Genomic DNA, 22512 nt, shown 5'->3' with positions numbered 1-22512 from the left:
TAGGCAGTGATCCAGGTCACCTGATCTCCAGCAATTCCTGACCCTGTGGATATGCAGTGTGTGTCTCCATGGTCAAAGCAGTGATGATGGCCGGAGTGGTGCATCGTAGAGGTTCCAATAAGAGGAGTGGCCTTCGGCAGTCCAGCATTATTGGGTTTGAGAGCCAGGCCATTCTGGCTAAGATCATATCCTGCCTTCCACCTCTCTCCCACCAAAGCTGGCTCATCCGTAGCCATAAGTTTGCATTTACCTTCAGCAGTCTGCAGGGATAGTCACATGGAGCCTCCGTTCCTGGGCTCCCTGGCCTACCCTGCTGACATGCACCAGGTCTTAAAAGTTGAAAACCCTATCTGGGGCATCCAGTAACACATGTACCCATTTGGAACCATGAATCAGCTTCCTCCCACACACAATTAAATTCCAAAGCAGTCAGACTCCCAGCAGTACTTTGAGCACAGCCACTGTCAAACGAGGTGAAACTAGTCTAACTTGGGGAAAATTCTTGGCACATTGAGTCACAAGTGCCTGTAGGCGTGCAAGTGCTCACACACAGTATTGGTAATAGCAATAGCTTGTGATATGCTATGCTTTACACAGGACACACTTCCTACTACATCTGTATTTCTTAGTTTTGGGAATTCAGTGTAGCATATGTACATATATTTAAATATAACATTTGCCATTTCTCTGTTGAATTATTTACCCTTCACATTAAAGGCTGCATAGAAATATATTGTGTAGTTTAAGCTTACTCTGAACATGACTAATAAAAGCAGTTAGAGCTTAAGAATAAGGGAAGTAGAAAGCAAGAAGAGATTATAGAGAAGAGTGAAGTTTCAAGTCTTTCTGTTCCAGATTCATGTACTATACCAGGAAGGCTTGCAATCAGCATTATCTCCTGTTTCATTAATAAGGGGGCATTCTTTCCACAGCAAGTTAAGCCTGAAAGTGCTTTTTGTTTTGTACTCACTGTGTTATTGCAGGTGAATCTAAGTATTCCTAGCTTAAGGTTCCCAAGAGAAATGTTCTTTCTAAAATAAGTCATTTGGTGCTTCACAGGAATTATTATTCAATCTTAGGATGTATTTGAAGAGTTCTATCAGTCACGCTTCATGCCTAGGCAATAACAACACACAAGCAAACTACTGCATCTGACTCATTGCCAGGAAAGTTAAAGCCTCTGAGTTTATCCACATGGAGAAGACAAAGCTCTCTACTTAAGAGAGGTCTTAGGTGTACGATTCTTCACTGTGATGTAAGGTGTCCTAAAGCCCTTCCACCAAAACAAGGGAACTTTACTCTTGAAATTCCTCAAGACATACACACGTATTAGGTCTCCTTTGAGGTATGATATACCTTAATAATAAGTAGCACACACCTGAGAGAAGTTCACTCTAAACCTCTGGTAAGTGTATTTGGTATAAATTACATTGCAAAAGTTGAAACGTACCTCATCCCCATGCATATTAGCAACATACTTGAACTCTGGAATGCCAATCTTATGATGGGTTGGAAACCTTCCCAGAACAAGAACCCACAGGTCTCTACCTTTAAGAGGGGAAGGGGAAAAGACATTTTTTTAAACAAGTGTAAAATGATACAAACCTTAGAGAAAAAAAAAACAAACAAATCAAAAAACCTAAACCAAAACAAACAAAAAAACCCCACCCACACAACAAAAAAAATCCCAAAACCAAAACAAAAAAAAAACACACCACAAAAACCAAAAAAACAAAAACCAAGAGAGTTGGTCATTAAAACCGGTGCACCAATTCTTATATTTCATTGCTGCCCAGTCAGTCCTATATACAGCATATCAAAGCAGACTGTGGGCTTTTTTATCCTACGAGTACTTGCTAAATTAATTACAGGAATAAATATGTTTTGCCTTCTGACCAAAGGCATGTAAGTGAATCCTGCAATTTCAAAAGCATTTAACCAGTGCAAGAAAATAGTTTGGGTTTTTATGTTGTAATAAACATTTTTCAAATCAAGTTTAGCAAGCAAGATCTTTCCAAGTAAAGTCACCACGCAACTAAAGAGTATTTAAAATAAAACACACTCTTCCCCCCAAAATATTAAATCATTACAAGGGTTTTCTGAAGTACATACAGATATTTCCATTATCACAAAGAAAGAGCATAATTTTTTTTTGTATTAAAGATGACACAGAAGAGCTAAATGCATTCAGGAGTTACTGCTCAGAAAACAGAAGATACCAGGCAGAGCTGAATCAGACACATATTCCAGAAAAAAAAAACAAAACAAAACCCAGCAGGGAAGGAATTAATAGCTACAGAAAGAATATTAGTTAGGACCGCTAAAGCTGCACAGGAAGCTGAACTTTAAGTAACAAAATAAACAAACATTTTGGAAATCCTCATTTAAAGGGGGAAGGGGGCATTTTTTATTATTATTTTTAGTGATGTTGTGGCATTTCAGATCTCATCTGCAACACTACGTTTCCCTCTAGTCTGCTCGATGAGATGGAAAGCTCTAGTTTCAGTAGGTGGCAGCAATGAAACTGGACCAGGACCTTGACAACAGCGGTCACAGCCTATAGATGGCTAACACCCAGACCTTGCATGCATGCTGCTTGTCCCCAGCTCTCACGCAGGGTTTGTTGGGACCATTGAGCTGTCGCAGCCGAGTCCAACCATCGTTACTTACAGAAAAGAAGAATGTAGGTGCTGCTACATGCAGTACTATAGAAAGCATTGTTTTCTAAACCTTTGTGGAATGTCAAATCTGCAGTAAATAAACTCTGGAGCATAACAGTTTCCCAGAGGTGGAAGCCAAGGACCTCATGCTACAGCTGCAGTGAGACAGTCACATAGCTAAAAAGGAAAACAAAAATGCTGCAGCAGCTGCAGTACCTTCAGGAATGGGAGAAAAATGTTGAAGGACAGAAGGAACACTACAAGATGCGCTGAAACTCCACTGAGGCCTGAACGTGTCCCAGCTCTTTCTTCTAGATGGAAGTGGATACAGCTAATCTGTAAAATGTGTGTTTCCTACAGAGAAGACGTATAAGTTTATAAATTCATTCAGCCCTGGGACTGCCTGTTATCAGCACACACACAGGGCTTCAAAATATCTTAGAGACAACAGGTTCAGTAAATTACATGTAAAAAGTCCTCTCAGAGTTAAAGTGAAAAAAGTGCTGATTAAAAGCATGAGTTTCCTCAAATCCTTGACCGTTTCCTACAGAGGCACAAAGCAGTGACCTAGAAGGTGAAATAGCTTAGTGCAGGATCAGGACATTAAACCAACCAATATACTCACAACATTTATATTACCTTTCTATATATAATTATTATCTAATATAGAAAACACCCAACAAATCACAGCAGCCAAACAATATTGTAGACCCTAGAACATGAAGCATCTTATCTCACCAATAACCAGACCTTAGTATTACCCCCTGGTTTTATTCGAATGGAAGCAGATCACAAGGGCCATTTCAAATCCAACTACTAGCAATGAAGACATCCACATCCATTGCCTACAGACTTTTCTGAGCATCTCATGAGCTGATGTAGAACACTGCCATATTCTTTAGCTGCTTTTTCATAGCGGTGCTAGCACTGATTCAGTACTATATATACTAAAGCAACAAGAGTCCAAGTATGGCTAAAATGCTATAGTAATTTCTATCATTTAATACTTTCTACAGGTAATATTGTATTCTGATTTCAGATTAAAAAAGATTTCCAGTGCCTTGCCATTAACAGTGCTCATTCCTGCTGCTATCACCATGAAATTACACTCATGGGAAACACAAGGAAGAGCTAAGTATAGACTAGCATTAAGCACTGATTTAAATTGGTCTTTCCAGTATTAGTGTTTAGACTGTTTATGGTTTGTGTGAGGGCCATCTAAATGATAAACACTCCCATGAACTGAGACTCCAATTATTTCCTGGTGTTTCCAGCTTGTGAGAAGTATTAAACCTACCATTAACAATTAAAATAAATTCCTGGGTCTGCTCAGCCTGCAGTACTGGATAGTGTACCTATGAGGGATGATGTAAGACTTCTTTCCATAGAGCAGTAATTTACTCATATAAAAAGATTCAGCATAGAGATAATGTTTCCTTTAATCAGCAAAGCCTAGATAACTCTCTTTTTGTACCTGAAGTGAACAGCTAAGCTACCTCCCATGCTTTGAATCAACTGAATGTATAACAAAAAGCCATTTCTCACTGCCAAACTAGAACTGACTTCAACTAATTAGTGAAGTGTATTTCAAGTAATCAAGACAAACATGTGTGTCTAACTGTGTCTCAGGACAAGTAACAAGGCTTGTATTGGAACAGAGCCAGATCACACAGCTTCTAGTGGCATGAGCTGTCTTTTTTAAAATTTTCTAGCACTGTCACAGTTCATGACATAGTATCAGTATCCTAAACAGATACTGGGAATTAAGGCAGATAATTGAAATCGATCTCCAGATCTAGTGGGAAAGAAGCCCAATCATTTGTAGATGTCACCATCCGGATTGCACTCCCTGGTTTGTTTTGTTCTGAAATTTATTTCAATTTGTCTTCACTTTGTTCTTTAAAGCTTAATTTATCCAAAAAGAATTGTTGTCATTTCAAAGAAAGTTATGGATAGGAAATTGAGTTAAACGACTGGGCGATGCACCAGACCCACTGTCAGGACCACTCAGGTTAGGCTACTCATTTAAAAGATTGCATGAAAGTCCACTTTGACCCTGAAAAAGCAATAGGCTGACTAGAGTCCTCCCGGGCTGATCACACGTTGCCTGCTGACTTCATGGGTAGGAACTGTAGTAATGCTGATCCATGTTGAGGTAGTCCCTGCCTAGAAAGGCACAGGACAGAGAGAAGAGGAAGAAAGGCTGACTCTTATTAGAATTCAAGGTCCAAGAACAATTTAATCACAGAAGCAACCACAGAATCAAAAAACAGCCCAGGTTGGAGGGGACCTCAAAAGAACATCTGGTCCAGCCCTTTATGGGAAGGGAAGCCTAGATGAGATTGTCCCTCAAAAGATCATCTGGTCCAGCCTTTCATGGAAAAGGGAGCCTAGATGAGATTGTTGAGCACTCTTGAAAACTTCCAGATATGGGGACTCTACCACATCCCTAGGAAAGTTGTTCTCAGTCAATGATTGTTCTCACTGTAGAAAAAATTCTTTCCTATATTGAGATGAAACCTCTCCCGGTGCAACTTGTATCCATTGCCCCTTGACTTTTTCCATGTGGCTCCCTGTGAAGAGAGAGCCTCTATCCTCTTTGTAGCAACGCTTTAAGTACTAGGGTCCTGTGATGAGGTTCCCCCCTGCTCATTCTCTTCTCCAGGGAGAGAAGCCTGAACTCCTTCAGCCTCTCCTCACAGGCCAGGTTCTCCAGCCCTTCGATCATCTTCACTGCCCCCCTTTGGATCCTCTCCAGTCTGTCCACATCTTTCTTGAATTGTGGGGACCAGAACAGGATACAGCATTCCAGGTGCAGCCTGACAAGCACTGAGTAGAGTGGGATGATCACATCTTTATGTCAGCTAGTAACGCCCCTGCAGAGGCAGCCCAGATTCTGATTTGCCTTTCTTGCTGCAGCAGCATGCTGCTGACTCCTGTTCAGCTTGTTGTCAACCAGGACCCCCATGTCCCTTTCAGCAAGGCTGCTCCCCAGCCACACAGATATTAGCCTGTACTGGCTCTTTGGTTATTCCATCCCAGGTGCAGGACTTTGCATTTGCCTTTGTTCAAGTTCATCCTGGTCTTGCTAGCCCACTCTTCCAGCCTATCCAGCTCTCTCTAAGATAGCTCACCCTTCTGACTTGTCCCACCTCACCACCCAGTTTGGTGTCATCAGCAAACATGGTGACAGTTCTTTCAATTCCATAGTCCAGATCATTTACAAAGATATTGAATAGCGCAGGGGTCCGGTACTGATCCCTGGGGGACCCCACTTGTGACAGGCTGCCAGCCTGAGTAAACACCATTGATGACCACCCTGTTTGCCAGTTTCCTAACTATCTCACGGGCCACCTATCCAATCTCTGTCTTGCCCATTTGCCCAGGAGAAGGCTGTGGGAAACATTGTCAAAACCAGTCTAGTCTGGCTCCAGATCTGACCGAATACCTATTTAACAGTACAGCACTGAACATAGCTCATACAAAACTTGCTCTGACACTGGCTAGAAAATTGAGTTTTTAGATGTCTAAAATCCAAGCCTCAGATACAAATCTACTTGGATCCATCTATGTTACCTACAAAATGCATAAAACTAGATTACGAAAAAAGACAACATGATATTATACCAAGTAAAGTAATGACCTCAAAAAATATACCTTTGAGATTTGATACACGCCACAACAATTCTCTTTGTATTTCATATCCACTTCCTTAAAACTTACTCATTTTTACTCTTACTTATCCCATGTTTGGCAACAAACTCTTCAGGCCAGGTAGCATATTATCAGGGTGGTTTGCATATTACCCAGAAAGATCCAGCCCTGAGATGTAGGGAAGGCCACCTCTACCTTCTTTTCTTACTACTAAAAAGTTAAAAAGAAAAGTGCAAACAACTTAAAAGCTTTATAATTATTCTTCAGATTGATATTGACTGCATATATTTCAGCAGTCCTGAGAACTTGCCTCATCAAGGCTTCATTCTATTGTGCTCCACAAAAAAATTTTAAAATATATTGTTTTGACCCCCAAAGCATACAATCAAAGCACTTCAAAATAAGAAGGGGGACCAGACAGACATGGTTTCATTCAATGAGAACGTAACAGGGTGGTGGCTATGCCTCAGGTGTAGCTTGCACCAATCCTGCTCAATTCCTGTATAAGCAGAAGAGCTTCCGCCTAGGTTCTATGATGAGAACACCAAGTAACAGTAATGAAATAAAGATACCAGCTAATTTTTATAACAGCTTCCACTGCAAGAGCAACCACAACATAATTACGGTTTGACAGAAGAAAGAAACAATGCAAATAACTAGCATCTGCATTACTTACACAAAATATTGTGGGGAGATGGATGGCATGAGAATCACTCCTTGATAAATTCTTCTGTAGATATACCACAATTCCCACATAGTCCCTCATACGCTTTTTAATCCACTTTACCTATGCGTACTAATATTGGAAACATTTCCCTAACTGCATTTGGCAACATATTCTGATATGTCTTGGGATACCCCATCCTTACTGGTTACCTGTAATACTACTGTAAATCTAGGTTAATTGTTACCATGCAAGATACTAAGGCATCTTTACAGTTTTCTTTTTATTGCAGAACTATGTCAGGGTATCTTCCCAGCTGCATCTGACACCTATTTTCTGAGACTAAGTCAAACTATGCTTAATTACTACATAAAGTTCCTTATCTTACAGGAAGAGAGATATCAAGAAACCAGTTCTGGCTCTATTACTTCTACCTTTTAAGTCACATTAATGGTAAATCTGTTTCCATGCTAATGCAAACCATTCTTTGGCTTTTGGTTTTTCTGATCTGTACTTGCATTCCCTGCAAAGCTCAGTACTGCCAGTATGTAACACAGGCGTACAATTGCCACCTATTTCACACACATAGGCAAGAAGACGGATATACAAAGATATTAAATACTTAGGTAACTTAGTATTGTGCTTCCAAGGTTCAATATGAAGACAAAGTGTTAGTTTCTTCATGGTAACGGTGGGGCGATACCGTCTTCCAGCTAAACACTATCACACCTAATGAAGGACTTCAGGAGCAATTCCCTTTTGCTAAGCAAGCACCAGCAGCATCCTTGCCCTGTGGTACTCTGATTTGCCATCACCAATTCAAGCTGGAAAGTCTAGAGCTAGTTTGGAACTCCTGCAAGGGGACTGCCCAACAGCACACATGGCTCAATCCAGATACTAACAGAATTTGAGTTACCAACACACTATGCATATAACCAGAAGTGTTTAATCACAATGACTGATGCAGTAGCATTGCAAAAGTAGCCTTACGAACATGAACAAATATGTGAGTTTAATCTAGCCAGGCTGATGAGGAACGCACCTTCCAGGTTATGGTAAATAATATAAGTGTACCCTTTGGGGATATAAATTTTGTAGATTATCAGCCAAAAAAGGCAGCTGTCTGCTTGGAAAACACACAAAATGCCTAGTTTATACTCAGAATAACCAACATACCTGAAGCTAGGATCAGATAGGCATCTGTATGAACAACTATGGTACATCAGATTCTTTTGTGAGTTTATCCTCACTGTCAGTATACCATGTTCTCATGGTCCACTGAGACAGAAAGGATTACCTAAAGAGTCAGCCTGGATTAGCATTAGTAATGAAAAAAGTTGGTATCCCAAGAAGAGCTGGAGCACTTTAAATATAAGACAGTCTTCAAGGCATTTTGAAGGATTAAAAAGATAGAGATCAGTCACATACGTTAACCAGGCATACCTGGCGATATTCCGCACAGCGCATAGGTTAGTGGAACAAATACAAAAGAGCCCAAGGTATCATTAGACTGCAGGTGTACCATGGCCACCTCTCCGCCCAGACTGATAGCACTTCTTATTTGGGGAAGGGGGCAAAGATTCTACTACTTGTTTTGTTTCCCCAGGTACCTTGCTTAATGGAGAGACTGTAAGAGAGATCATACTTCGCAAGAACTATTCTAACCACACCATTCTTAATAAGCTATTGGAAGAAGTAAAAATCACTGATAAGGAAACAAATGTTTGTTTGAGGATAACAGCAAGAGAGACCAATTGGTACAATACCTGTGTAGCATTTTTAAATTTGATTTCAAAGTATTAGGACTATCCTGTGCTCTGTATTTCCACTTGTCAACTTTCTGAATGCTAATACACAGTCCTATCTCAGCAAGTTTGTGGCATTTCTTGATATACGAAAGACCAGAATGTTTCAGCAACAGATGCGCTACCACTGACACAGTTACTACTCTGGAGCCACTGCTTGTTTTAACACTTCTGGTCTCTTCCCATGTATCCCTTCTCACGGGGACAGGGCTACCCCTCTCTCTCTCTCTCTAAAGGCAAAAAATAAAAATAACAATTTCACACTATTTAATAAACACATATCTACTTCCAGAGATTATACCAGCCAATCCAATTTAGAGTCAGTACCTTATAAGCAGAACTATAGGAATAACTGATGGCTCTTTAAAAAAAACCTAGATACTGTTTATTTGTAACCAAAGCACTTGAGAAAGGAAGTCCAAATGAGAACATGGTTTATGTGCTTGCTTATCTTTCTAAAGGTTTACAAATCTTTGGTTGATTGGGACATCACAGCTGCTTTAGACACTCTACAGGACTTGTATCTTATGAGAACAACAACCCTTCTTTCTTACACATGCATGACTCATCACACTACCATTTCCAGTTCTCACAGTCAAGCTGAGCAGACTCTTCATACACACAAAGATGAAAAATTGCCAATCCAGAGCACACTCTCTACAATAGCACCTTGTAGTTTATTTGAGCACAAATCAAGCAATAAAAATAATTTTTAAAGAAATTAAAGAACAACAACAACAAAAAAAAAACAGAAGAGAATGCTGGGGTTTTTTTTAATTAATATACACTAACCTTATTCAGTATTGCTCACCAAGAAGAAGAGAACACTACAGACACAAAATTAACCTAAACAGGCTTTCCCCGCTATTTACACTAACTGATTTAATATTCACTCCCAGAAACCAGATTATTTTTCCTTTTCACCAACTCTTGCTTCTATTACCACAGCGAACCTAGTTTTGAAAAATGTGTGCTTTATTTTCTGAGAAAGGTGTGAAACTGGTACGTATCTAGTAATTTTCAGGGAAGTTCTTGTATACATAAAAGAACAAACTATTACCCATTTCATAGTAGTACCATTGGATCATCATGAGCAGAATGAGTGCTTATAACACAAGCCAGGCATGAGGAGGGAGATGCTTTGGTTTTAAGTACAATTTATCCAGGTTCAGCAGTTTTATTTGGCCTACCCTTTTACCACCAGAGGCAGAGGAGGCCAAAACTCTTACTGCCACTTGAAGGCAAGAGAGGCAGTAGAAAACCAGGAGGAGACTGCAGGTTGTTGCTCCTCCATGGCTGAGAAGTTACTGGTGCACTTTGAAGGTTTCAGTGCATTGAAGTGCGTCATCAAGAGACTTGCTAGGCATATCCTGTAAACATCCCTGGCAGATCCCAGATGTTATGTTTGCTCCAAGAATAGGAAGCTCCAAACAATACACTTCTCAACACTGGCAAGCAGTCCTACAAATTCAGGCAGTGAGCATCTTCCACTCCCCCTCTTCATATTTTTTTTTTAAACTGGCTGGGGGGGGAAAAATATTGCAAGATAGATTAACTTTTTTAAAAGAATCCAAACCTTATCATCATCATCTGTTTCTGGTTTAGTTAGCAAGCTACATTAGTTTGACCAGTTGCTTCCAGATTCCCTCTCAAAATGGGTAACAAAATGTCATCTTAGAAACATTAGTTACTGCCTTTTAGGAAAGACAACAGATACTACAAGGAACTAAAATTCAGGCAGTGTTACTACCTACAAATACAGTAACTTAATCCTTTGTCTCTTTGAGAAACCTGTTCTGGTGGCCTTTGTTTCTTCTTGGATTTTGAGATCAGCCTAATGCAGTTGTTTATCAAAGCAAGCTTTGTACTTTAACCTACTTTAGGTTCACTACGATTTGTCAAAAACCACCGGGTTGCACATTGGCAGAAGTGCATACTGGGGAAGTATCATTCTGTGCCTATCCTATTCCTAGACTTTTCTCTAGCTATTCTTGGAAAAAATAATACTAGGCCAGACTGGACCTTTGAACTGACATGGTAGGATGACATTTCTTACTGAGTTTGCTTTTATTTTAGTTTTAGGATAAATGTTACCTTTTTCAGATCTGCTCAAGCTCTGTTCAAATGTCCCAGGTAACTGCAAGACCCACAGATGTAGAACACACGGGCTAGAACAAACAGGAAATGTAACTCAACTGTCCTAAATCCACTGTGAGCTCAGCATGTTACACAGCAGCTACAGTCATTTAATTAAAGAAATTAAAGAAATCCAGCTGCCATGGATTGACCTTTCCCATAACAACAAGTAAGCCTGAGACATCAAACTGCAGAATCATCTGCTTAGAACCATCCTCTAACTTCTTCCTCACATCTGAACCACTGCATAGATTGTACAAGTTACTGTGCCAGAAGTGGAACAGTTTACAGGAAGGGCAAGGTAACCTCTCAGCTGGGAGGGGAAGTAAGCTACAGCCAGCCCTATGCATTATTTGTTTCCACCTCCAGTTGCTACCTGATTCATGAAGTTCAGAAAGCAGAACTAGCAATCATGTGCACATCCAGCTTTCATTTCTTTTTCAAAGAAAAAAACACAGCCTTAAAAAAAAAATCTAGATCTCTCTTCTATGCAAAATCATGCACTGAACAACTGCTGAAGGAACAAATGCTTCAGGGTAAGAAGTCAAACCTTACCTATCAACTAATTAATGTACTATGAGTAGGTCTCCATTTGTAGTTACGTGAACTAGTTGAACACAATACGCCATACCATAGCTACATACAGTAAAGCTTTAATTAGGCAGCCCTGAGAATCAGCAACGTCGGTAGTTCCAAGGACCTACAGCCAGAGGTCCTAGGCAGAAAGGCCATCCAGAAGGCATGCAAGGAGCACTGCTCTTCTTTCATGGGACATGAATAAAAAGCTACTAAAACCACTTTTCCACTAAAAAGTCTCATCCCCAGAAGTGGGGTAGGAGGGATGCATTACTGTGCTCTCCTCAAGTAAGAGGTGAATGTAGACAGATTGACCATCTGGGTGAAACATAGGCATAGGGTAAGAGTTATATTTCTTTAAGTCTGCAGTTAGAATTTGTTTAAAAATTAACAACATTGTACTGAAAGGGCAAGACAACCCACATCACCGATCATCAATATCAATATTCACCCTATTTTCCCTATTCCTAGGGAAATATAGGCCCTGTAGCATGACCCAAACCCAGCACATATAGGCTGTGACAGACTAATAAACATACATAATCTGGTGATAGAAGACCCTTAACTGAAGGCCATCTCTTGATTAATGGTTATGTTTTCTCTCTTTTTTTTTTCTTTATTGGAGAATCTCTTCCTCTTTCTGTGCTACCCCTACAGCATCCAAAAAACAGCAGACTGTGGACCAGACTGTGGACCAGTGCAAGTCAACAATGAGTTACATATAAAAAGTAACTTGAAGTAAGAGTACAGGTTTAATTCGCCCCTTGCAATCAGCAGACCATAAATTAGAGTTAAACTGTCAGTATAGTTATGAGCTATACAAAGGATCACAAGCCACGTTTCAAGATCACACCTCTTACTTACATGGCCAAAAAATGTACGTACAATACTACAAAAAGCAGAATCCTATAAGAAGTGAGGGGGAAAAAACCCCAGTAGTTTGCCTATTGTGCACCATTCCAAGTATCTTGAGCATTGTGGTTTTGTGTTTGCTTGGTTTTTTAAACACATCTTCTATATATTTACTTTCTCAACACGAGCTAAATGATATGGAGATAGCCAAGAATCAAACTGCACACACCAGCTGCAATTGCTGATTTTATGTTACAAAAGCTCCCTAGCATTGCTCACTTCACTAGTGTGAATTACAATATCCAGTTGTCGATCCTGTCTACTTCTAAACAAACACAGAAAGCTGCAGAGTCTTGCAGAGGGAAAACAGGATGGCTGCAGGCTTAAGGCCTTTACTGCTCTGAAGAAGAGTTTGACAAATACATGCTGTAACTAGACACTACAAAGCAAAGGGTAAAGGGGAGACAGGAGAGCAGGTTTTGAATAAATGCTGCTCACAGGAACAGTGAGCTATTTCTAAATGTAACGTTGAAATGGGAAGGTCCGATCCAACAGAGATTCCAGTAGTAGATAACAGTTCTTACACAAGAAGGGTTTGACCTATGTTGCTAGGATAGGTTCCTTTCAAACAGCTGTTTGAAAATTTATTTTTTTTTTAGGCTGAGGCAGGAACCTCTGCTATGGGAGGTTTCACAGAAAAAACCTTCCCACAAGACTTCCTGCAAGAAACATATTTAAGTTTCATTTGTGTGTGTGTGCAGGTATGCAAAAGAAAACTGTACAACACATACAAATACCTACACACACTTCCATTATTATTTTTACATGTACGAGATAGCATAGAAGACAAGACAAAGACCAACTCACAGCAAACAAAGAAAAGATTTAAGCAAATTATTTTACTTTCACTGCAAGAGAATAGGAACATGCTTAGAGTCAGTGACTGCATCTCTAAGAGTAACGTCTTAACTTATCAATCTTTTAAACATCTGATGTTGACCAAGCTATGTACTGTTTATAAATTATTTGTACGAAAAGCATAGCCATACCGACAGGAAAGCAATGTTAAGTCATGTTACCATCAGGCAAAATCTTAGTACTTGGCCATCAGAAGACTAATTGCACACAAACTACCTGTGCTGCATTACAGCAGACTACTATTGCAGAGGCAGGAGTGCTATGGCTTTTCTCCTATAAATAGATGTACACAGTATTCACATTTAGACTAATTATGGCAACTAAATTGCTAGAGGATGCAGTCAGATGAAATATGAAACTATGTCTCAACATCTGAAGGCTTTTTAGCTTCAGTTAGGACAAATGGACTTAGAAATTAAAGCTAATGCAATAACGGTGAGTTCTATTTAAGCACACAGTTTAGAGCAAAGCTCAGTTGAAAGCTGAAGATTTTTAAAAATACAGGCTAATACTTCTTGTTTTTAAAGTAATGGTTTAGCCCTGACTAGACAAACCCTGAAGGAAACAGTCCTCCTCCTCTGGGTTTTTTCCCTTCCCATCACAGTGACTCACATAGTGTGCTGCAAATAGACTTTACAAGGCTGTTAAGGTCAAGCCCATCCATGAACCCAAACACACTTTCAAAAATCAAATGAACATATAAACCTACCTAGAATTTGTTAACATACATTTATATGCCACAAGTACCAACAAAGACAAGAAAAAACAGATGGTTATGAAGGAAGAGACCAAAACCAGCAAGTGGCCCATAAGGGGGAACAAATTTCAGAAGAGAAGCAGGCAAGAATGGGTAAAAGTTTAACTACCATGATAAGTTTTAGAATGCCCATTTTTAAACGAAACTCTGGACTTGAGCCAAGTGACTTTACGTGCTTTACATGAGGCCCTCAGAGTGGGAAATGTCTCATTCATTCTTGTTTCTAAAGTTGAACCTTGACAGTCTCAATGCTTATATTATCTACACATGCCGTGCTTGCATGATGAGTCTGTAATTCATGGTAGTAAGGAAATTTGTGGGGTGGGAGATGAGGAAGGGGTAAAGGGGAGACATTATCAAGGATTGGAGACAGGAGGAAATACTCTTCTGCACAAACATACCTCACATCATGTAACCACATCAAAAATAATTGCAATATTCTCTTTAAAGTCATCACATTCCCTGTGGATTTTCCTCTACACAATTTGTTTATTTTCAAGACGAAAAGTCTTCTTTTCACCTTCTTCCTCCTTCTTTTTAAATACAGAGGACACACCATTTAATAATGGGTAACACTGAGAAACTTACCTCAAAGTACACTGGGGTATGTATAACCTTCTCATTTTATTTTTGTACAGTGTCAGGGCCCCTGAAACTAACCTGATAAAAACAATTCCAGTACAGTACAAATATTTTATGGATACCTATTTCAGTTTTGTTTTTAATCAGCAGTAAAACGTGTTTTCTAGTACTTTAAACAAAGTAAAGACATCCAGATATAAGCTTTTCTAATGTAAATTCAATAACATTTTCAGTGCGTTTTACAATTGGAGGTAGTAACCCAGGCTCCTTCCATACTCTGTCACAAGAAACATCTGGAAATAAGTTCCTATTTTTCCCCAGGTAGACATCATTTTTCAGCTACATACACAGACTATCAATATATTGACTAGACAAGTACAATACCCAGTCTTTTCTTATTAAATATTTTCACTGGAGTGCAATGAACCTGAAGTTAGCACTCCCCTGCTCAATAGCCTCCTGTAAATGCATGGAAGTATCAATCATGCTGATTCAGAACTGTCAGGAGTTTTAAACTGATCCCTGGCATATCTTAGGCACACATTCCACTGATGTTTGTGCAGAATGTTGTGAGGGACAGGGTAGTTGCCTAGGTTCTCTATTAACTGTATTACCAGGCAAGCACACACTTCCCACTGCACTGCTGAATCCTAGTGAGTCCTTTTGCTGAAGTCACAGCTGCTTATCAGACGGAAACATGGGCATGCACCATTCCCTTTCTGTTTTCTGAGGAGGGAAATCCATGAATGCAGGCAGGAAGGAGGCATAATGAGCTCCAACAGGCACCTTGTCCAAGCCACTGAGAAAGCTGGCCTGCTGGGAACCCTGCTGAGTTCACCTTCCCTGTAGTACATGGTATCCTCTTTGCACAGCTCCAAGTGGAAGTCCTACATGAACTTTAAAAACCAAACCAACCAAACACACATCCCCCTCCATGTGCTTCAGCCTCTCTGTTTATAGAGCAGGGATAGCAGAATGCTAGCAAGTGAGATTTTTTGGTAGACTAGCGAAAGTTAGCAAAGTGCTTAAGATTAATGGATGGAATGTGCCAGTCCAAGGGCAGAGGGAGCAACTGAATAGTAAGCAGCAGGCTAGGATGATTAAACCACATAGTTCTCACCTAAAAAAACAAGTATCTTCCAAGACTGCTCTTTTTCAAGAAGCTATTTCTGAAAATTCATAATGAAACCACAATGAAATGTGGGTTTTTTTGTTTTGTTCTGCTCTTTGTCTCTCCAATGACAGAATCTGCAAAAGAGATGTTAATCTATTAAGTCAACGTTGAAGCTCTTCACTAGGTAAAGACAGAGATACTTTAATCATACACAACTTTTTGCTCAGCGAGCAGGATCCGGCTTAAGGATGATGTTTACAACTGTTCCAGTTTGACTGGTATTCTAAAAATGCAGACTGGCCTCCAGAAAAGCTAGATCTAAAACATGCTGTAATTGGTATGCTATCACTTTATCTGAATCCAGAGTGTATCTGAAAAGAGTTTTTAGAGTACTACACAAGCCAGTCCGCTCTTTCGAAGTTGCTTGCCTTTGTTCTTCAAATGAGGTCATGAGGTCTACCTATTAGAACCCACTTCCCACCACCCCACCACCCTCATTTTCTTTTCAAAGAAGACTAACAGCACAGTATCTTGAACAGAGAAAAGCTACATATCATACACATACATCAAATATTTTCTTTTTGATAATGCACACTTTTAAGATTAGCTTGCTGAAGAGTCAGTCTGTTTTTCACTGGGGTGGCATTAGGCAGGACAGGTTAATGTGATTACACCAGGTTCCATTCTCCAGACTGACGCAGCTCAGCAGCCTCCTCTATTATTATCGAGCACACATACGTACAACATCCAACCTCAATACGATATTAGAAAACAGAGCTCCTGCCAAAGATCTTTTACGAGCTTATTCAGAAACACAACTGAAACAATAAAAAAGAATCAAGGTATTTTCTGGGCCATCACACATCTCTGCCTACCTGCTTATAAGACCATATCAGGTCTCTCACAAACATAAAAATAATCTACAAATCTTGAGACATTTGAGGTTACCTACTAAATTAGACCAAACAGATAACGCTCAGTTTTGTCAGCCAATGGGCTACATCTTTTTGAGCTCCCTTCTCTCCTCATTTAAGGATAATAGGTTAGCAGATGAGATGCATAATTAAATATCACAGCTTCTAAATGTACAGACCTGGAGACTGAACAGGCCATCACCAGCCTAGAACACATTCTTCCCAGTAACCTGGCAGAGGAGCAGTGAATTTCCATAAACATGATGTAAACCACCACAAAACAGATAGGGCACCTTTTAGTTTGTTTTCCAGTGAGGCTCTTGCTACTGGTTCCATTGTGTACACTGCTGTTATAGTCTACATGCATCAAATAAACACACCATGTAAATCTCACCTCAAATTTATCCATGACAAATCATACTTGACTGCTTACTTTTTATGCAGAAATGACTGGTTTAGTTGAAGAGAGGAAAGGACTTTATTTCTTCAGCCTTAACCTTAGCAAGGCTTTCAAAAGAACCACAGAATCAGTTGAAAGGGATCTCTGGAGGTCACCTGGTCCAAGCCCCCTGCTCAAGCAGGGCCACCTACAACGGGTTGCCCAGCACAGTGTCCAGATGGCTTTTGAGTATCTCCAAGGATGGAGGCTCCCCAACCTCATCCATCCAACCCCAGCCATCCTGACAGTATCTTTGTAAACAAGCTGGAAACATATGATTACAGGACTAGACTATAGTGAGGTCAGAAGCTGGCTGGACTGAGCAATTGGTGTTTCCAGTGACAGCAAATTATAAGCAGCATTCCTCAAGGGTCCATACTGAAGCTGATACTGTTTAACATCTTCACCAGGGCTGCCATTCAGAGGGGCCTTGACAAGCTTAATGAATTTGTCAACAGAAAACTCATTAGGTTTGACAAAGGCAAATGCAAAGTCCTGCACCTGGAATGGAAGAACCCCATACTGGGATTATCAGGCCAAGAAGACAATCCCATGCTTGTACAGGTTGCAGACTGGCTAGGTTGTGGCTGTGCAACCTAAGGGTTGCAGGGTATGGGAGGAACATCCAGGTGGACAAGATATGTGCTCTCACAGCAGAAAAGGCAACCTGTATGCTGGGCTGCATCAGCAAGAACATAAGACAGCACCTTGAGGAAAATTATTATTCCCCTCCACTCATCGTCAGTAAAGCTACATCTGGAATACCGTGTTCAGCTACGGGCTCCCTGGCACAAAACAGACCACACCGCACTGGAGGAAGTCCAGCAGAAAGCCACTGAGATGCTTACACTACATCTGAGAGGCTGGAGGAGCTCAGTTTCTTTAGCCTGGAGGATAATACTTCCACTGCCTAAAGGGACATTATAAAGAAGACAGAGCCTGACACTTCTTTGAGGTGCACAGCAAAAGGGCAGGTAACAACTCACAGCAAGGGAAATTCTAAGAAGAAAACACATTTCCACAACAAATGTGGCTGAGCACTGAATCAGGTACCCAGAGACCCTGTAGAATCTCCACCCTTGCAGACATTCAAAACTTGAGCATCATCATCTAACTTTCGATTTAGCCCTGCTTTGTACAGGAGCTCAAACTAGATGGCGTCCAGACTGAAATTACTTTATGATCTGCCTGGAGGATGTGAGGCTTCTGACACTAACAGAAATATCTAAATGCTTTTCAAGAACTACATGCAATCACTTTCTGAAGTGGTAATACACAGGTCCCTATCACACCCCACATCTGGGCTTCTAAGAGTGGATTCTATACCCTCGCAGAGCTCCGGGTCTACCAACCAGAAGTCAAGCCTTTACTTCACATTCTTCATAATCCAAGTCTAGATGGCAGTATATAGTACCAGATTATTAGATAAAACTAACCTAGGTTTTACTCTAATTTTAAGAACATGGGAACAATAGTCATTCATGAAAACAGTAAAATCATTAATAAGTACATTTTGCTACCATGGTTTAGCTAATTTGTGGTGGGACAACACTAGTAAACCCATATGAGTACGCGCATGTGCGTACATACATTCTTGTTTGTGTCAGCTTAACTGAGAAAAGAGGAATAGAAAACCTGTTAGCCAAAACTGAAACTTTGCTTTCACCAAAATTATATAAACACTGTTGTCACAAAACTTTCTTTCAGCACGAGCAAAAAACTGAGACCCTAATTCAGCACCATCCTCTACCATATTTCAGAGGACTCTAAAGGCGTGTTTCTTAAAGGTAGAAATCTCTTAACATTTAGAAAAAAAAGAAAATAATAAAGAAGCACTGAACATTTTTCACTGCCATTCTGCTTTACATGGCATTGAGAAAGTTTCCAATGCCCACCTATTCCATTCAGAGGACTCCTACAGGCATGCAGGACATGCAAAAAGTGCAAGTGATCACTTTTTGTGAATCATGATGGCAGAACAAGGGAGAGCCCATATAATTCTCTTTTCTCACACAGTTTGCCAAAACAGAAATAAATATACCAAATAAAGTTTCAGAGCACTGCCCACTCACTAAACAAGACATGATGCATTTCCAGTTTTCATGCTGATGGAACTCAGACAAGTTGAACACTTCATGTTATCAATTTTCAGATGTCCAGGTATGTAACAGCCAAAATTTCAATCTCTTGGATTGGATGAAAGGTTTTGTCCTACCTGCATGAAGATAAGCCAGCAAAGTTCATGCCAGAAAAGTCAGAATCTAGTCCTATCATTTAAAATGTTAGCTAAATCCCCTCCAGGTAGGAAAATGAGGACGTAGATAATTGGTAGTTTGTATCCAAAGGAACTGTACTTAAAGGGATTAGCCTCCTCTTGTGTGGACAAATAACATAATCCAATATGATTCTGCCTTTGATGAAACCAAGAACACCCATAACTTTAAGACTCCTTGTCTAGTTTGAGTCTTCCCACAATAAGACTTTCTAAAAGAATTGAGTGCAGACGTGCACAGAGACAAGATCATATATCCATAGCAATGACAGCTGTTTGACATCTCCCTGAAACACAACCCTCTTTTTGGCTAAAAGCAATGTCCCAGACAAATACAAGTATATTTAAGAAATTTGAAGAAACACATGGTAAAACAAGGAAGGAGGTATGAAAAGAAACTATTAGAATTCTTCATGATTATCTACCTAGAAGAATGTAGATTTAAAAAAAAAACAACACACAAGCATAGATTTGGTAAGAGACACTACAACTATCTCCTTCCAGTGGTATGAAATAGGATTACAGGAAGAGATGATATTTCTGAAGAATGAATTTCTCTACCTAGTTTTATACCTCCTATCAAAGTGATTTAATTTTCTGAATTAAAATCTACTTAAGTTTTTTTAGCTTAAAACTAGACAGATATACATTATTTATAGGAATAAACACTAAACTTTCCAATTTCTTTCAACAAATGAAAACCCCCTTTTTTCTATAAATTTATTGTAAGGAAGTACCAATCATAGATAAATTAGAATATCTATGTAAGGACAGAAAGGTGATTATTGACTGAGATATATTTTCACGTAGGATTTGAGACAGAAATCCCATTTTTCATCTAGGACAGAAGACCTTGTATCAGTATGGAATTTGAAGTCCTTTTTCTAGTCAGTTCAGATTACTGGAATAATAGGTAAAGCCAAAAGAGAAGATATTTTTAACATACCCACAAGTTAGAAAACACACATTCCTATTACAGCCCCACCTAGAACAGTCTCTTGGCAGACAGGGTACCACACATTTTAAGCTCTTTGAAGACAGCCCTGTTTCTGAAATTGCCACTCAGGAGGTTTCCAATTCCCCCCCCAAAAAAATATAAAAAGGTGTCGGGAGAACTTCTTCCCTAGCTGAAGCATCATACGTGTCATCAGACTTTGTTACTGACGCTTGAGCAAGAGGAAGATGAAACTTCACAGAGACTTAAGCAGAGAGGCACCCGGTATTTGCGATGAGAGCAGCCCCGCCGCCAGCAAGCGCTCACAAAACGCCACCGCAGCCACCTTTACCCACGTTTGCCCCAATTTCAATAAAACAGAAAGCCTTCGCGCCTCCCCCCTCCCTTTATCCCCTACCTTCCACCGAGCGCCCGATGCTGTGCAAGTGCGTGAGGGAGGGGTAGGCGGCATGAACCCCCTTCAAGTACGCCTCCAGCTCCTCGGCGTGGTGGTACTTGAAATCCAGCGCGGCAGCCACAGAAACCAGGCAGAGGATGCCCACCACGTCCTAGAAAGAAACAAATAAAACAAAAAACCGCGACAAGCCCGCGGGGGGAGCCTTCCCGCCTCAGCCCGCCTCCCCTCACAGGGAGCAGGTGCCTTCCCTCTCCACCCACCGCCGCCGCTCCTACCCCGGCGGCCGCCCGCATGGTGCCGCCGCTCTTCCACAACTGAAACCCCGGCGCCGAGCGGGAGCCGCCATCCCCCGTCGCCGGCCTCGCCCTGCCCCTGACTGACGCGGGTTTCATCCACTCAGGTCCCCCCGGCCCGCCCAAGGGGACAGACGGACGGACAAAGACGCGCGCACCCCTCTTCTCCCCTCCCTCCTTCCCGCCTCGCCGAGGGCTGTCACCTGTGTGCCACCTGGCTCCTGTCAGCGCGGTGGCGCAGACCGCCCCGCTTGGCCTCGGCAGCCCCTCGGGCTGAACGCAACCTTCCTCCTCATCCTCCGCGTGTTCCTCGTGGTGGGTTGAAGGGAGGGAAGGGCTCAACGTGCGGCCGGCTTCGACCCGCCGGCGGGCCCTGCTGCTGGGCGCTGTCCTGAGGAAACAGCGCGGCCACCTTTTGTCCAGTCCCTGCTGGTTTTACCCCATTTTTCTGCCCAGAGGGGGTGGGGAGTGACTGGAGGGGGAGGAGGAATAGGCGGGGGGTGGGCGCAAAAGTTCACCGAAAGTTTTGACTTTTGGTGATTGTTTTGATTCACAAGAAAGGTTGTTAAAAACAAAACTAATTTTTTCTTTTTTCTCTTTTTCTTCAGTAGTTGGTGTGACAGCTGCCTGGCACCCGCTGCCGACACACACCCTTCACAGCGCCGCCCATCCTCAGCACCGGTGTGGTTCTGGAGTGTGATCAGGGTGTCAGCGCCCACAGCCCAGAGACAAACCCTCCGGAGGGACTCACGAGAGATTTTTAGCTGCCCAAATCCAACAAAATCTCTGCCTAGTGTGGTTTTTGTTTTTTAAGATGAGTTTTTAATAGGCTTGTATTCACTTACTGAAAGGACTAGATTATATCTACAGAATTAAATGCTTTTCTTGGTTTTGCACTAACCGCACTGCCTTGGGATTCACCACAAAGACTTTTCCATCACCTTTTATTGTCTTTTAGATTGAAAAGGACTAAGAGAAAAAAAGTTAAACTGGCCTCCAGCAAAAAAAATTAGGATAGCATCTACATTTATTTCAAAATATGATGTGGATATAGCTGAGTGTTAGAATACAACTGTTTGTAAATTCTGGATAATTTTTTTCTGAGAAAAATAGCAGTTTTCATTATAACCAGCAGCAGGATTTCATCTGTCTTCTTCTCAAGTTGGCTATACTGGACAATGTCAGAAAAAGGATATTGCAGGAGATGAATGTATGATTCAATCCCAAATAACAAGTCCTGCATTCTGAATAGAAGACGCTGTATTTAATAAAAAGTTCTTGTTAAAGAAAAAGTTACCATTAAATTAAAAGGTACTATTTTTTTTTTTTACCCCAAAGCTTTAAGAAAAAAAGAAAACTGTATTTTAATGCAAGTATCTGTAGTATCCCAATGTACCAGAAGCATAGACATCTAAAAATGGTGGTAAGATATCTGCATTCATACCCCTCAAGTACTCTTAGTTCATGGGAGGGATTTCCATATCACATCACATATGCCTAGGGATGGATGAATGTACAAGTCTA

At 40.8% G+C, this 22512-nt stretch overlaps 1 protein-coding gene across 5 annotated transcripts in view; it reads right to left on the bottom strand.

Moving 5' to 3' along the window:
• CPM (carboxypeptidase M) overlaps positions 1 to 21442 on the bottom strand; it is a 33831-nt gene extending 12389 nt beyond the window's left edge. Inside the window, exons 1-3 of one of the 5 annotated variants that reach the window (XM_075080847.1) lie at positions 21192 to 21442; positions 20696 to 20846; positions 1451 to 1548 (exon numbers count right to left, since the gene is read on the bottom strand). In XM_075080847.1, coding sequence (XP_074936948.1) covers positions 1451 to 1465 — 15 coding nt within the window. In that variant the 5' untranslated portion in view covers positions 1466 to 1548; positions 20696 to 20846; positions 21192 to 21442. The other 4 variants (XM_075080843.1, XM_075080842.1, XM_075080845.1 and 1 more) reach the window with 4 other exon arrangements.
• Between the last annotated feature and the right edge of the window lie 1070 nt (positions 21443 to 22512).

This window comes from Phalacrocorax aristotelis, chromosome 1, assembly GCF_949628215.1.
Source record: "Phalacrocorax aristotelis chromosome 1, bGulAri2.1, whole genome shotgun sequence".
Taxonomy (NCBI): Eukaryota; Metazoa; Chordata; class Aves; order Suliformes; family Phalacrocoracidae; genus Phalacrocorax; species Phalacrocorax aristotelis.
Note: the sequence above shows the minus strand (reverse complement) of the source record. Positions and strands in the feature narration are given on the sequence as shown.